The sequence below is a fragment of the Diadema antillarum genome, unplaced genomic scaffold (genome assembly GCF_040938485.1).
Source record: "Diadema antillarum isolate AM-2024a unplaced genomic scaffold, OU_Dant_1.0 seq00000584_RagTag, whole genome shotgun sequence".
Classification (NCBI taxonomy): domain Eukaryota; kingdom Metazoa; phylum Echinodermata; class Echinoidea; order Diadematoida; family Diadematidae; genus Diadema; species Diadema antillarum.
In genome coordinates this window covers 159,262-177,172 of record NW_027271518.1, presented here as the reverse complement: position 1 = coordinate 177,172, position 17,911 = coordinate 159,262, and the positions used below count along the sequence as shown (strand labels likewise).

Below are 17,911 nucleotides of genomic sequence, written 5' to 3'. Positions count from 1 at the left end.
GGATGATGGTTTTAAACAAATTACTAACTTGCCAATAGGTTTCCTTTTCACGCTAAAATTGTAGTTTGCGCATAAAGTAAAGATGACCGAAAACTGACGACTGTATGATGACTTCAACATCTTCAGACCCTGATGGTAGACGACAATCATACACCACGTGATACTTTTGTTGAAATTTCCTCAGTCTAAGGACACCATGAATTTGTCCCCAGCCTGTAAACTGTTTAATTTGATTTCTGCTAAGATTTACCTGATCAGATATAAGAATAGTTACCAAAATGTGCATTAGCATAAGCAACTGAAGCAAGTTGTAAATAAAATACCGTCTTAATATCAAACCATAATCTTACTCGTTAAGAAACCTCATATTAAAAACGATATGTTTCGTAGTGGTGCTCATAAAATAGATTTATGCAGAGGGCGGACTCAAACGTCTATCATAAAGAATTCCTTCATGTGTTACTGATAAACATAAGGGTCCATATATAGGACCTACAAATACAGCTGGAATCAAATATCAGCACGCTGCGCAAACTGCTCTTTCACGTTTGTTTGTACACTATACTCAATTTGTTGTTGAATACAATGTTCACACTGTGACGTCAATAGTGTCAGTTTCTCTTAAAATCTGTCCACCCCTTGTCGTCTGCAGATCCAGCTCGGCGGCTTGGCCGGCCTGCTTTTCCGATGGCGAGCCAGCGTCTACAAGCTGCTATGGCGCGAAATGCTCGTCTTCCTGCTCCTCTACAGCATCGTCAGCTTGATCTACCGCTTTGCCTTCAAGGACGAGGTCAAGGAGAACTTCGACAAGTTGGCCACCTACGCCTACGAGTACACCAAGGTGTTCCCCATAAGTTTCGTGCTCGGTTTCTATGTGACCGTCGTCTTCGATAGGTATGTCAATGAACTCGCGCCTGGGCGTGGCGAAGGAGACGCTGCACTCGTGTGTGTGTGTGTGTGTGTGTGTGTGTGTGTGTGTATTTTATATATTTCTTTTTTGTTTGTTTGTTTGTTTGTGTTTGGTTTTTTTTTTTTTTTGGGGGGGGGGGGACTTGAACTTGTTTCCTAAAATATTATGTGGATATCTGCAAGCAAATTCAGAACACACATCTGAATCTTTTGATTCGCCCGCCATTTTAGTAATGATAATGCACTCGCGAAAAACTTGCTAAACTGTAAGCATGCACTGTACAAAAATAACAACTTACCGACATTGTTTAAAGTATGACACACGTGCATGCATACATACATATTAATGTAAGTACTTATAGATCGATTTTTTTAACAGAATGTATAGATATGTTTGTATAAATAATGCCTCCTTTCGCAATGACTACAGACATGAACATTTTATTCCTTGCTACCTGTGTATCATTCCTTAAAATGCATGTCAAATTCACGTATTTTTGTTTACATTCTGTTGAAAGAAGTGAAAATAAATGTCGAATTGAATTAAATTGAATAGATGTATACAGATGTGTAAATGCTGATGATAAATACAAAATGTCGGATTACCTGTCTATAGTGGCCACCTGTCTATAACGATCACTATTTTCATCTCTCTTGGGTGGCTGCTATAGGCAGGTTTGACTGTACTTTTGGAGGAGAAAAAAAGATGGCAACACGCAGTTCTGGTGCCTCACCCTGGAACTTAATCGACCTTTCCGATAATCCCAATTTGTCCACTGCAATTAACACAATACGGGATGGCATTTCAAAAGCTAGAACCCGCCAAAAATGGATCGGTTATTGGAGAACATTTTTATGTGATATCTTTATCTCCCTTTTGCCACACAGTCTGGCAAGGTCACGCTAATATAAAAGTGGCGTAGAGACAATTAAACAATAATGTGTGTAAAACGATTACGAGATGTTGCAGGTGGCTATGGATATATAAAGTGTATGGTTGTTATAGGTATGCGTTTGTTAATGAATGCAAAATTGCTGCACCCACATTGAATTATGTGGAACACCTAATTTTAGCGGTATTTCCTACCACTGTGCCCGTTGATCTTTGTCATAGATCATGGTCTTTTGCTTCTACCTTTCTCTTTCGTATTTCTATTATATTCTTCTTCTTCTTCTTCTTCTTCTTCTTCTTCTTCTTTTTTACTTTTATTCGGTTTAATGAGCCCTTCCGGCATGTTTTCCGATCTCTAATAGCCCATACCTCTCCCTCATCCTATCTGTATGGACTCTATGAAATCACGATTTTTTTTCTTTTCATGTTGACTTTTTCGTTATATTACGGACACAATGCCGAATATTTTATTTCAGTGGTTCTGATGGTGAGGTGTATTTCAACTCGCACTCAAGAAAGAGTGATGGTATTGGGGTAACAACGGAAATAAAACTGCGCCACTATTGCCCCTTTTAAAGGCCCCGTCACACTACAGCGAATGCCCAACGAATGCCCAACGAATGTCCAACGATGTCAGGTAGAGCAATACTAGAAAACTTTTCCTGTCTCTAATACGACTACCCCTTACAGGTGGTGGACCCAATTCAAGTCCATTCCCTGGCCGGACCGAGTGGTGTACAACGTGTCAGCCCACATCCTGGGCAACGACGAGGAGGGGCGAATCATCCGACGGACGCTGGCCCGCTACGTCAACCTGTCGGCCATCCTGGTCTATCGATCGGGAAGCAAGAGAGTCAAAAAGCGCTTCCCTACACTCTCTCATCTTGTCGAGGCGGGTAGGAAGAACATGCTTGAGAGTCACTGGAGAAAAAGGAAGAAAGTTTAGTCTAAAATAGGAGGGACAATAATAATTGATGATGTACTTATTATGGGCAAAAAAAAGGAAGAATTTAATCTCGCATGGAGTTTAATTAATTGACCCTTGTCTTTTTGTACTCTTTCAAAAGCTCCGAGCATAAAACCATTTTCTCACACGTTAATATCCTCTATCTATATATCTATATGAATTCATATGCAATTTATTTTGTTTGAGTGTGTGTGTATATAAAACATACATTACATACATTATGTATATTATGTATACATTATATATATATATATATATATATATGTATGTGTGTGTGTGTGTGTGCGTGCGTGAAGGTGTACGCACGCGTGTGTGTTTGGAGACCCTAGTAGGCCTAGTAGGCCCTAAACGACAAGAAGACAGAATTTGTTGGTCTTATCTAAACTTTTACCTCTGTTTTATACATTGATGCAGGGAGGTGAGAAGAACTCACCTCCCTGATCGATGTATTTAGTGATGCCCTGTTGCGTGATGTGGTTTGAATTACATGCAGTACTTCTGGTGTGTTATTGAAAAAGATTACTTTAATCTTTAGCACCCACTGAATAACCTGGCTGAGTTTTTTCAATGTTGTCAGTGACAATGCAAGGCTTAATGCGCTGCTTCGAGATTTAAATCTTCCATGTCTACTTGAATCTAGAATGATCATGCAAAGTATAGCATTCACAAATCTTGATATTTGCCTTCTTTTATGTTTCTAGTATAGCAGTGTGATTAATGCGTCCAGACAGCACAGTATCGCCATGCGCTCTGTATAAAAACTGCCAGTGTTATTTTCTTATGGCATATTACTTTGCTCTATCATCGTTTTCATACTTATCATCACCATTAAACCATCACTATTGTTATTGTTTTTCATTTTCTGCCTGTCTCATCTTTCAGAATCATTAATCCTAATAATTATCGTAATTATCTTTCCCATTATCATTTGGAAGGTCTAATGACTGATCAAGAAAAAGAGATATTCAAGAATCTGCACACGGACAACCCGAAGTACTGGGTGCCGTGCGCCTGGTTCGTCAATCTCTGCAGGATGTGCCGTAAGCAAGCCCGCATTATCAGTGATCCAGCCTTGAAAACCATCATAGATGTGAGTTGGATACTCCATTATATCGTATACTGTGCCAAATACTGTGGCGCAATATGGTGGAGAGTTGAGCATTATACGTTTGTTGCTTTTTTTCTAGTCGCTGTCAAAGTTTTTTTTTAGGATGTTGGTGAGTTAAAGTGTATACTTGTGGATGAAAATGGTAGCCAAAAAAGAAAAAGAAAAAGAGATAGTATTTAAGTACTGATGGTGTATACAGAACAGCGATCCATCCACTAATCTACTTGAGAGCAAAGGCGGTATAACTCATTAATTGAAATAAGTAAAAAGCTATATAAGAGCTGAATAATCTCATTTCTTCATGAGAGGCAAGAAACCCATACTAGTATTATGATTGTATGCAAACACATGCATAAACACACGAACTATTCATACAAACACACACACACACGCACACCCGCACACACACACACACACACATACACACACACACACACAACACACACACACACACACACCATGTGTGGATAGCATAATGACGTGTGTGCGCACGTGCGTGTGTGCATGCATGTGTGTATTTCGTGTCTGACAGCAATAGCTGGCTAAATGCCATCATGCCGGATGTGTAAGCACTACATAACTCATATTTCTGTCATGTTCACAGCTCCGGCCTTCTCCGTTATACGTCACAGAAGAAGTAAAGGGAGTGCTAGCTGTCTTCGGTAGATGTGTAACAACTTACTCCCCTGCCCTCGATTGTGGGTCAGGGATCAATAAGATTGCTTGATTCTCATCTCAGTGAAATAGGTCAGGCATTTCTTTCCAAACGTGTCATGATACTCAGCTTGTAATGAGTGAAATGTACAAGCCTTTAGTGGCATATAGACGTATATGACAGTCGTGCACTTGGAGGAATCGTGCATTTTGCACTAATTCATAAAGTTGTTGATCCATGGAGCGGCGAATTCTGTAATGAATGTGCAGGTTTAAGCCTTTTTTTTGACCATGCAGGTCGAAGATAATCTTGCTGCTTGCGTGATTTGCAGATATCTATAAATCTGAAATAAAACATCGTTTGTCAGATATAAGAACATTATGTATATATAACATACCCATCTGATGAATTTAAGTAAAATACACGACTCTCTGTATCTTCCCTTATTCATTTACATTTATGCATGGAAAGAACTTTTTAAATTTTTCTTTTCCCTATACACTTGAAATCTACTGCCAGTGCAGCCGTCCTACAGGCTTTTTTCAAAGTTCATTTTCGTTGAGATCATTAAACGTAAATCTGTTTCTTTTTCACAAACGGGATTGAAGACATTCAAACTTGAATACCCTATTCAATATGAATCAAATTATAATGCCGAAATATATCCATTCCAGCTATGACAAACTGGACGTAAAGCACACGGTTGCCAAAAAGTTGCACAATTATTACTGATCATAATAAATTCATTGAATTGTTGGCATTCTAGTGGATAGGTCATAGGTCAACTCGTACCTGGTTAACGTGTCCACAGTTATACACACTTATGTGTGGATTTCTTCCCATCTTTCACACCACGATGTGGGGCGGAAGAAAAGAGCCGTGACGGCCGCGATCGTCCACAACTAATCCTCCCAGTCACCACGGCTCGATCCGTTTACTCAAACGTTAATCAATTAGGGAAGTGACAGGGTCTGAGGTGACCCGGATCGCAGTCTTTGCCCTCTTCTTTCTTTTTCTTTATCATGATATGTTCAATCAACGCGGTGTGCTGCATCATAATCATAGGACCAAGATTTATGTTTTTCTGCGATACAGGGGCACGCCTACGTTCTCCATAGGAGAGGGTTTGTTTATGTTTGTCCTTCAAGTAAAAAAAAAACAACAAACCAAACAAAAGAGTAGGCCTGTTACTAATGACGTCATTCAGATGCCCGCTCCTTATACTGCTTGGTTTTATGGCTCACATAAATCTTTTGCTTTCTATTTACCCTTTTGGTGATCATCTTTATCTGTGTCAAAATGTCAAAATCTCCGTCTCTTCCTATCATCTTTCTTGTTCCATCTCTCTCCCTTCTCCCGTGTCTTTCTATCCATCTTACTCTCTTTCTCCCTCTTTTTCTTATCTATATATCTATCTATCCAGCCATCTATCTTTCTTTCTCTCTCTCTATCTATCTATCTATCTATCTATCTATCTATCTATCTATTTTTATCTTGCTGTTTCACATTGAGTTACTTGTGCCTACCGCCCTTGTTCTGAAAAAAAAAATCTTAGCAGTGAGGTGGGGTTTCTTCCCCCATATCCCCGTCACTGTATATACGCCTTATTTGTTGCTGCTCCGTTTTCCTGCATTTATTTGAAGTCCCCATTCGATCACTCTGCATTCGTGGTTCGGTATAGATCATGGAGCTGCATGCAACACAGCTTTATGGTTAAACAGAACCTCGGGATCTCGACACGTTATTCAGAGAAGACATGACGTTAGGTGCTTACGGAGCGCGTGGTCCACGGGTGATTTCACGGTAAAATATATGCCTCGTTTATCTCTCCGCCTTCCGTGCAGAGCAATCGTCGTATTTCTCTACATCGTTGGTGGTCTTGTCTTCGAGGTGGAAAAGGGGGAGGGAGGGAATCAGGGCGAGGGGGTCATTATATTATGATCCACAACAAACAGTTCCTTCTAGTGAGCTGGCGTGTTTTGTGAACGTCTAATTAAGTGTGGTAAATTCTGTATTACTCTCATTGGTATCATACTTCTCGCAAGTTATTTCTATTCAAATAAACTTTATCTTGATGACAAACACTTCCATCAACAATATGAATAATGTATCGGGAAGAGTTATTTATCAATGTTATTTTATAGTTATGATCAAAATGACCTCTATTTCATTTGAGTTTGATTTATTAATTGGCTGATAGGTAATCATCTAGGTTGTATCTTACTCATTCACGTTTAAATTATCTCTCCCTTGGGTAGTTGCACATATCGCTCAATGCATATGATTATTGTATCATATCGATCATAAACATTATTTCTGAACTTGAGAAAGAGGATATTATACACTTCTCATTTCGTTTTCACTTTTCTTCTACGACTTTTTTCACGCATAAACAAATACAATGGGACAAAAATTGACTAATAGAAATGGAAATAGTGGAAAACAAGACACAGGAAAGTGAGGTATAATACATATTGTAAACGCAAAGAAATTGTTGCACAATAACTTGCATAATACTATGAATTTTTGTTTTCTTGGATCAAAAGGAAATGTTTGGTAGAGAATTCCACAGTGCAACTGGAGCTGATTTTCTGTCCCGTTTTTGTGCATTTTGGAGACGAAATACTAGTAGCAAACTGAAATAACATCTGATGTGTATATACATTGATTGTGCTTGTGTTTTACCAAGTTTTTTTAACCCGAAAACCGAACGCATGCAAAATTATGTCCAATATAATATAGCTGTTGCGAACATTCCTCGTCTGGTTCGAAATATTTTTTTCTTATTCTCATGTGGATGAAGAGACCGGAACGGGTGGGAATATGACACACATTTCGCATATGGCCTTGGAATATTGTATATGACGGAATAATACCGATCAGGCGTCAGATGTTGTTATCCTGCTTCAATCACCACCCCCCCCCCCTTCCTCCTCCTCCTCCTCCTTCTTGTACGGCATAGCGACGTCAGCGCTGTGTGTAGCAGTCTTTGCTTTGATGTATGCGATGCATGGGAAGGTGCGCAGCCGAATCGCTATGAATGCGTGAAGACGGAATTTTGTTGCCTCCCCACTCCCTTACCTATCTCCCCCTTCTCTCATCAATCTCTCCCTCTCTCTCTCTCTCTCTCTCTCTCTCTCTCTCTCTCTCTCTTTGTCATCACATTCTTTCTACAACTGACAGACATCGCACGTGCGAACCAGGCGATGGAAATCGTTTGGCGTCGCTGGTGGATGAGCTACTAGGCCCCGTAATCTCATTTTCGGTAACCCAACCCCCCGAGTTCTGGCCGATTTCGATCTCGACGAATTGAAGTCCTCTTCCCGTCTACTGCGGTATATCTATTTCGGCTCCCCTCTTTTATCCCGCCTTTTCTTTCTCAATTCCAGATTATCTTGATCTGCTGCAGTTGCCTATATCGTCTTCATGTTTCCCAGCGTTAAAGGAATTTTACTCCAACTTGGAATCCTCCTCCGTTTGTTTCATGTTGTCGTTATCCTGAATGTATTGTAGTTTACCTGAATCTTTGCCATCTCTGTTGATCGTCGCTATCACTTGCCTTCATTTCAGTTCTGGCATCACACACGTTAATCCATTTTCTTCATTTGCCATTTTCATGTTTTTGTTTTTCTATTCAACGCTAAGTTTAGTGAATGATATTGGTAAAGTGATATACAATGTACATAACCCTACGTTATCATATCACATATTCTTCCGTGCTCAATAAGTGTGTTTCACATCAAACTCATTTCTTGGCCTTTTAAAAATATATAACCACCGCACAAACAGACACACATTAAGTTGAATACATTATCCATAGCTTTTAATATTCATTCTCTTTCTCCCTGTTTGTTTGTTTTTTTCCGCCGGTGACTTTTTATTTCCCCTTCCCTCTTCTGCGGAGTCATTGTCATTGTCACACACTAAGAAATAAAATGAAACAAGGAGAAAAAGGAGAAGAGAAAAAAGCACAGAGTCGAGTCATGCGTATTTGGAGAGATTTGGCTCAGATTTCAACACCTGAGATTCAACCAAGGATGAGACGGTTTGCCACAATAATCAAAGGCGGTTAATATCAAGACCTTAAATCTTAACACTGTCATGCAGTGATAAGGTTATTGGCTTGTTTAAAGTGGCAGTATCTAAGGAGCATAATTTTTGATGATCAGATGAGCAGACTTTTGGATGTGAAAGAAACGCATCTTTTATTTTCGATGGATATCTGGGAACTGTTTCGAAAGGGCGTGTTGAGGGATGTTGATTCGGCGAGTCCATGCGTTCTGTACGTCCGTGACTCTTTCTGCATGCGTTCCCACACAATGGGATTCACAAACACCTTTCTGTCGTAAGACGCTCGGAGGTTTGACCTTTTAAACAGTCAGGGATTCGCGTGTGTCTGTGTATATCCATAGTATATGTGTGTCCATGTCTGTGCTTGTGAGCTTGCCTGTGCTTGCATATGTGGTTCAGGTTAAAATGTTTGATCAGATGTTATATATGTACCTTGATAATGGATCTACATACTCAAAGTGATTTAAGTAGGCCCTGCATACATGAGGGTGATAGAGACACAAAATTAAGAGCTTTACGATGACGTGAGAACCTCATATTCTTAGTGTCTTTCCTTGCGTAAAGAGTTGAGGATGGCAATCAATTTTGCTTTTCAAGCTTTACAGACGAGTATTCTCATGAATATCTCGTTTCTATAGATAATTTGTTAAGTATTGATTTGTTAAATATTGATTTGTTCATGACGGTTTGGTTTGCCGGATCAAATAAGAATACAACTGTACCTGAAAAAAACAAAACCGAACAACAACAACAACAACAACAACAACAACAACAACAACAAAAACCTTCCGCAGTGTTGGTATACAAGAAGTGACACAAGTAGTCACAAGATAATTACACATTGTCAAACTAATATCCACTTAAAATGTAAAACTTATCATAATTTTATTTTATTTTCTCGTTTTTTCTTGCTGTTGTTGTTGTTGCAGGAATTAAACAACTTCCAGAATAAATGCTTCGAGTTATACGGCTACGATTGGATTGTAGTACCTCTAGTTTATACTCAGGTAAGTGTTTGCTCAACAAGCAAGTTAGTTCGCAACATTTTACCACCTATAAGTAATGATTATCATAATTCATTATCATCTTTAATGCCTTGTTCTTTTGGCCTTGAATCAATAGCAAAAATTAATTCTAGTACCAAACAAGTACACACAGGCGTGTTGTATTAAGGTAATCACGTTTAAAGTTCTTGCGGTTAAACAAAAATCACGTCTTGATGGAGACTTTATGGATTTAGCTTGCTTCTGCCTTTGCCAAAATGATAACTGAATAAATATTCATGATACTATGACCTTTGCATTTCCTTATTTCATGTCATTGATTTGCATGGTTTTTTAAGGGAAACCAAAGCTAAAATATAAATGTGGATTGAGAGAAAGCAGCAGTAATTATACATATTAGTAAAATTTTGAGGAAAATAAGGCAATCGATTCAAAAGTTATATTTTTTATAACATGATTTTATTTTAAAGAATTGAACGCTTCGGTGGCGTCATCGCTTGATATGGAGACTTCTTCACTTCATGACGTCATTATGGACAACAACGTTAAGAAAATATTCAGAAATTTAACATATTTTCCGTTATCTATAGTGGAGCGGCATAGCCGAAAAATTGTGCATTTTGTGATAAAAGCACCAAATTTCGTACACAGGTTGACAATCACGTTCAGATCAAATTTAGATATTGGGCCATCGTAAATAGCGCCCTCAACGTCCGTGGCAGCCATTTTTCAAAATGGCTGCCATAAATGCCATGTTTTCGTAAATTTTACTAATTTTAGGAGAGAAAAGTCAATAAGATTTTGGTTACAAATGGGAAATTACATTCAAAATAAATCTAGGTATCGGGCCATCGGAAATAGCGCCCTCAACGGCAATGGCAGCCATTTTTCAAAATGGCCGCCATAAATGCCATTTCTTCAAAATATTTGCTAACTTCAGAAGGGAAAACCAGTAAGATTTTGCAAACAAGTGGGAAATTACATTCAAAATGAATCTAAATATTTGGTCATTGTGAATTGCGCCCTCAACGTCCATGACAGCCATTTTTCAAAATGGCTGTCTAATCTGCCACTTCTTCGATGATTTTGCAAATTTCAGAAGGGAAAAGTTAATAAAATTTTTCCCATAAATGTTAATTTCATTCAAAATGAATCTAGATATTAGGCCATCGAAAATTGCGCCCTCAACGGCCATGGTAGCCTTTTTTTTAAATGGCTGCCACAAATGCGATTTTTTGTTAAAAAATGCAAATTTCAGAAGGGAAAGCCAGTGGTCTTTTTTTTTTTTGTAAACAAGCTGGAAATTACATCCAAAATAAATCCAGATATTGGGCAATTGAAAATTGCGCTCTCAATGGCTATGGCAGCCATTTTTTTTTCAAATGGGCACCATAAGTGCCATTTTTTCATTAAAAAAATGCTAATTTCAAAAGGAAAAGTCAATGAAATTTTTGTTATAAATGGGAAATGAGATTTAAAATAAATATCGATATAGGGCCATCGGAAATTGTGCCCTCAACGGTCATGACAGCCATTTTTCAAAATGGCCGCCATAAATGCTATATTTTCGAAAAGGTTTACTAAAATCAGAAGGGAAAGCCAACGAGATTTTGCAAACAGGTGGGAAAGTACATTCAAAAGTAACCTTATTGGGCCATTGCAAATTGCCCCCTCAATGGCCATTCCAGCCATTTTTCAAAATGGCCACCATGAATGTCTTTTTTTTTCCACAAAGGTGGAAAATTACATTCAAACTGAATTTGATAATAGGCCATCCAAAAGTGCACCCTCAACAGCCATAGCAGCCAAGTTTTAAAACAGCTGCCATGGATGTCCCCCTTGTTTTGCTTTGTTTTTTGCAAAAATTTGCTGATGTCAGAAGGAAAAGTCAATAAGACTTTGCAAACAAGTTGAAAATTATGCTCAAGAAATAAACTTAAGTGTAAAGTCTTGTTAGAAGGCGCCCTCAAGGGCCATGCTGACCGCCATGGATGTCTGCTTCTTTCTTTTTTCTTTTCTTTTCTGGAAAGATTTGCTAATTTCAGAGAGAAAACCAATGAAATTTGTACATACCTTTATGTTTAAAATCATATTCAAAAGAAAATAATATATGAGTTCATTACAAATGGCACCATCAACGTCCATGGCAGCCATTTTCTAAATGGCCACTATAGATGCTATTTATTTCTTGAAAATATGATAATGCCACAAGAAGACAATACAATTTCTTGTGCAAATTGACAAAAGACATTCAAATAAATTCAAGTTTGAATTTGAATTTAAATTTGAAATGAAGATATTGAGCTACCATTTAAACATCGTCCCAACGGCTATGGCAGCTCTTTGGCAAAATGGCTTCCACACACTCCTTATTCTTATTTGCTTATTCCAGAAGGAGAAAGCAATAGAATACTGCTGAACAGCCATTATATCTCATGCAATCTGGTGTTCAAAGAAATTTAAATTTTAAAAAAGGTTTCAATGATGGGTTAGTTCTAAATTCATGTTTTCAGTTTAGTCCTAATTGCAGTATTTCGTGTGTGACGGCTAACAGTATGGATATCAAAGGTATGTGTTTTATGGAAACATAGTAAGTAGATTAACTTTTTTCGTAAAATGAAAGGCCATTTTTTCGTACCTGTTTTAAGAATATTTAGGAAGTTACATTTTAGAATAGATACACGTCATATATCCCATATATTCAATGATATGGTGTTACTGTCAAAGTTAACACATGGCGCCATTATCCCTGGATATTCATATTACTCTTTTTCGGAAATCTTTTATGTTTGCCACCTAAAATATGCATTCATCATTGGTGAGATATAATTGCTAAGCATTTGCCTTGTTTATTTCAAATGTTCCTCAAATGATTTCCGTAACACCATATTTCAGATTATAAATGTCTCTGTGAGTATTTTACTGTCCTCTCCTTCTGAAGTTAAAGCAAATTTTCAAGACAAAAAAAGAAGAAGTGTGTATTGTAGCCATTTTGACAAATAGCTGAAATAGCCGTTGAGAACACAGTTTATGATGGTCAAATGTCTAAACTTCTTTATATGTATTGTCAACTTGCGCCGAAAAAAAAAAATGTTTACTGTCTTCTTCCGGCATTAGGACATCTTCATTAAAGGAAAATGGCATCTATGACAGCCATTTTGGAAAATGGCTGCAATTACCGTTATAAGCAATTTTTTTCGTCTTGAAAATTTGCGAAGGAACAATTTCTAGAGTTAATGCAATCTAGATATATTGTTTGATTTGAAACATGATTTTAAATTTATGTACACATTTGCTGACTTTTCTTTCTGAAATTACCATTTTTTAAAACAAAATGATTATGACAATGGCAGCCATTTTGGCATATGGCGGCCATGGCCGTTGAGGGCAGTATTATAACAATCTAATACAAATATTTATTTCAAACATAATTTCAAATTGTGTGCAAAATCTTATTGACTTTTCCTTTTGTGAAATCAGGAAATAAAAGAAAATGGAATCCATGGTGGCCATTTTGAAAATGGCTGCAATGGCCATTGAGGGTGCTATTTACAAGAATGTAATACATCGCGAAAGATATATTTCAAACGAAATTTTCAAATTGAGTACAAGATCTCACCGTCTTTTCCTTCTGAAATTAGTAAATTCGGAGAAAAAGGTGGTATTTATGGCAGCCAATTTTAAACATGGCTGCCATTGGCGCTGAGGGCGCAATTTGCGATGGCCCAACATCTAAATATATTTTGAATTTTATTTTCAACTCGTTTGCAAAATCTTGTTGATTTTCCCTTCTGAAATTTTTACTTTTTTGCGAAAAATTGCGTTTATGGCGACCATTTATGAAAAAATGGCTGCCATTACCGTTAGGGGGCGCAATTTGCGATGGCCCAATATCTAAATTTATTTCAAATGTTATATCCCACTCGTTTGCAAAATCTTATTGATTTTCCCTTCTGAAATGTGTAAAATTCATGAAAACTGGCATTTATGGCGGCCTTTTTGAAAAATCCCTGCCATGGCCGTTGAGGGCGCAATTTGCGATGGCCCAATATCTGAACTTTTTTTAAATGCTATGTGCGACACGTTTGCAAAATCTTATTGATTTTCCCTTCTAAAATTTGTAAATTTTTACTAAAAAATGGCATTTATGGCGGCCATTTTGAAAAATGGCTACTATGGCCGTTGAGGGCGCTATTTTCGATGGCCCAATATCTTAATTTATTTTAAATGTTATTTTCCACTTGTTTGCAAAATCTTACTGATTTTCTCTTCTGAACTTTGTAATTTTTTGCGAAAAATGGCATTTATGGCGGCCATTTTGAAAAATGGCTGTCATGACCGTTGAGGGCGTAATTTACGGTGGCCCAATATCTAAATTTATTTTGAATGTTATTTCCCACTCGTTTGCAAAATCTTATTGATTTTCCCTTCTGAAATTTGTAAATTTTTACGAAAAATGGTGTTTATGGCGGCCATTTTGAAAAAATGGCTGCCATGGCCGTTGAGGGCGCTATTTTCGATGGCCCAATATCTGAATTTATTTCTAATGTAATTGTCAACATGTGTGCGAAATTTGGTGCTTTTATCATAAAATGCACAATTCCTCTAATTTTTCAAGCTATGCCGCTCCACTACTAGCATAATGAAAGCACTTGACTTACCTCTTTCGGAAAGCAGGGGGAATAAAAATTATCCTTAACGTAACGTAATCACTCTGTCAGAAGTATAATCTCTTTATTCAGCGATGATGGCTCCGAAACTATAAACATGTAATTTTTTAAATTATATTGCTGCTTTTACTCGATCAATATTTATATTTTGGCTTTAGTTTCCTTTGAATAAGAACCGTCAAAATTCGTCTCTGGCACAATTTTACATTCTTACTGTTCATTTACTAGATACTGAACAAACGGACTAATTTGTCATTTAGCATCGCTGGAAAATTGGTAAAGGAAAGAAGAATATGATGTGACGTGCAAGCAAACAAAATCCAGCTTGCGTGATTACAGTTCCTTTTAACTCGTAACCTCTGTAAACCAGTAGCAACTTCCCTGATTAAAATCAGCTAAAACCGTCGAAAGATAGCGAAGTATATATATACCATTTAGCATAATTGCTATCAAAGTTCATCAAACTGTAACGTTTTCAATCGCTGATGTGGCAATATTCATACGTTCATGATTATGACACGCACACCAAAGCTTTATTACATGCTCGCTTTTACATCACTACACTTCCAATTTAAAGGCATCTGTAATCACATAACACGCCAAGATGCTCAGACGCAGACATGGTCTTCGATTGAGCGCAACTTGATTCGAATCATTAATGCTGTGTGGGAATGATTTTACATATACATCAACAAACATGACGTGTTGCCCAACAGGCTTTAATGTTCATCGATATTTATGTTCCGTTCATGCACGATGTCTAAATATAAAATTTTGAGCATTATTTATGTGACTCTATGTTGGCCAGGTTGTTTCCTGTCTGTTTTTTATTTTTTATTTTTCCTTTTTTAATCAAACTGCCTGTGGGCATCATACTCATTTGAGCGTGATTTGCTTCGCTGCCATGGAACAAGCAACAATTTGCATGGTACCTCAAGTGAAGGAACGCTGTGAAACACAATATCATGATAGCTCTTTTGCAGCATCGCCATGGTAACATCGGGTTTTTTTCAGATTTATTGACTGTCTTAATGCACTATAAAAAAGAAGAAATCATCAGATGGCTATATATCCCTTCCAAAAAACAAACAAACAAACAAACATACATACATAGTGACGCAGTTGTAATTCGTATACCATCGCACCGTCTACAAACCACCTATTTGCGTGAAATCCGCGTTATACTGGCTGATGTAGGGGTAAAATGAATGCGGAAAGAGTTTGGACTAAGAGAATTTAAGCATTTATATTAAAAGAGTTTAGAATTTACGCTAAACGGCATTCTCGAGCTCTGGTTAGGAAAAGATATTCCACATTAAAATTTTGTGCCACACTTCTGAACGTTCCATCAAACCGTTTTCTATTTTACATTCGTAACACTGAGAGTTGTACAAAGCATCTCATTACTACTTCACAAGAGAAGACGAGATTTACTTCCACGACTGAGTTTGCTATATTTAGCTTGAAACTCACAAAAATCCGTGTGTGTCATAGTAATCGTTCCAATATTCATCGTCTTTTCGTCGTTGCGTATACTGCCTTTGATATATGCTAAAGAATTTCTTCTCACTTACATATTTCAATACTTAGACCTACTCTCAACAAGCTTGCTTTTAACTACGCGGTTCTATCATAATTCTTTATTTACCTTGAACTTACCTTGACGGCCACACCTCTATGGTGGTGAAAGTACAATACTGTAGATAGGTGATGTGGTGTGGCAGGGTTAAGGGAGTCCCTTGGGACCCATTTAATGTTGGATTCAAACTTTCACAGATTGACCACCATGTTCTATATGGTTGCAATATTGTGCATCCTAGCTGGATCATGTATCATTCTATTTGATTTATATTTCATTGACAAATATGAAAATAAATTGAAATTGAATTGAATTGAAATTAAGTTCTCGTGTGTCATGATCTGTCTCTCTCTTTCTATGCATCTATCCTTGTGCAGGTTGTAACGATAGCAACGTATAGTTACTTTTTGGCGTGTCTATTCGGCCGCCAGTATCTCGATCCCGCTGGGGACAATGGGGGTCACACCACGTTAGATGTGTATATTCCAGGATTCACGATATTGGAGTTCGTTTTCTACGTCGGGTGGTTAAAGGTAGGTGTGTGCCAAATCTTCATACTGTATACAATGTACACCTACTATTAGCTATCAAGGCATGACATCATACTATGCTAGATGGCTGTAGTCCAGGATTCACAATATTGTTCTCCCTTTAGGGTAGGTTAATGCATGCATCATACAATAACTTACATTAAATTCACAGATTGTCAAAATAAACATTATACATGTAGTGGAATGCTTCGAACGAAAGGCCGGCAACATTTCAGTGTGTATTTTATTTATTATTTTATTTGGTAGTTTTTTTTCTTTTGTTTGTTTTAATAGGAACCCCCAGTCATATTATGGTCTGAAAATATCTGTTTTTCATAATTCCCCTAATCTGATTTATCACGGGACCTGCGGCTGTACCAGCTTGCTTTTACGCAGACCCCATCATATTTCTCGCATTATTACCATAGCTCAACTCTGATGTATACAAACCTTGTGTTTATACCAAGACAAACTTTGTACATTCCGGTGAAGTTTCATCTAATTTATGTTTTGTATAATTTTCGTATTGTATCATTATTATACTTTTTGTGCTATTTGCGAGAAATATGAAAGTAAATTGAAATTGAAAAAAAAAAAAAACGCCTCCTTCAAAGCTTGATCTGTGAATAATTTCTGAAACGCGTTTCATACGTTGTTGTTCGTATCTTTTTTGTCGAGCCCACTGGAGGTGAGGGGAGACTAAGCCTGCAGCGTCTGTCCGTCCGTCCTCCGTCCGTCTGTCCGTTAACACTACAAAAACATAAATTACTTTGTACTGAGTGCTTCAGAATCAATCAAACTTGGAGTGAAGAGTGTTTATGCAAAGTTACACATGTTACCAAACAGGAGGGTCACCTTAAGGTCAAAGGTCATAGGCAGGGGTCAACGAACTTTAAGGGGCCAATGTTAAGTTTTTATGGCGCGTTTCGATTATGGCTCATAACTTTTGATTGGAATGTCCATTTGTGATCAAACTTGGATGGTAGGTGTCTCTTGAGGAATTAAAGGTCACAAGGTCAAAGGTCACAGTATTGGGTCAACAAACTTTTAGGGGCCAATGTTAAGTTTTTACGGCGCGTTTCGATTATGGCTCATAACTTTTGATTGGTATGTCCGTTTGTGACCAAACTTAAATGGTAGGTGTCCCTTGGGGAGGTGAAGGTCACCACAAGGTCAAAGGTCACAAACAGGGGTCAACAAACTTTTAGGGGCTAATGATAAGTTTTTACGGCACGTTTCGATTATGGCTTATAACTTTTGCTCGGTAGGACTGTTTGCGACCAAACTTTGGTGGTAGATGTCTCTTTGGGAGTTGAAGATCACCACAAGGTCAAAGGTCACAGACAGGGGTCAACAAACTTATAGGGGCCAGTGTTAATTTTGACTGTGTTTATAGCTAACAGAGTATTTTTTTCTCTTTTTTCCGATCATGTTCTTTCTAACAATCAAATTGTATGTACACCTTTTTTGTTGTCAACCGTATGACATTTTCACAATTAATGAAATATACTGTTCCATGTTCTTTT

At 37.6% G+C, this 17,911-nt stretch overlaps 1 protein-coding gene across 1 annotated transcript in view; it reads left to right on the top strand.

Moving 5' to 3' along the window:
• The window catches only part of LOC139735538 (bestrophin-4-like), an 81,041-nt gene that overhangs the window by 58,205 nt on the left and 4,925 nt on the right, over positions 1–17,911 (top strand). Inside the window, exons 2-6 of the mRNA XM_071646294.1 lie at positions 653–894; positions 2,492–2,697; positions 3,704–3,858; positions 9,532–9,609; positions 16,233–16,388. Of these exons, the coding sequence (XP_071502395.1) occupies positions 653–894; positions 2,492–2,697; positions 3,704–3,858; positions 9,532–9,609; positions 16,233–16,388 (837 nt within the window). The remainder of the gene's footprint in view (positions 1–652; positions 895–2,491; positions 2,698–3,703; positions 3,859–9,531; positions 9,610–16,232; positions 16,389–17,911) is intronic.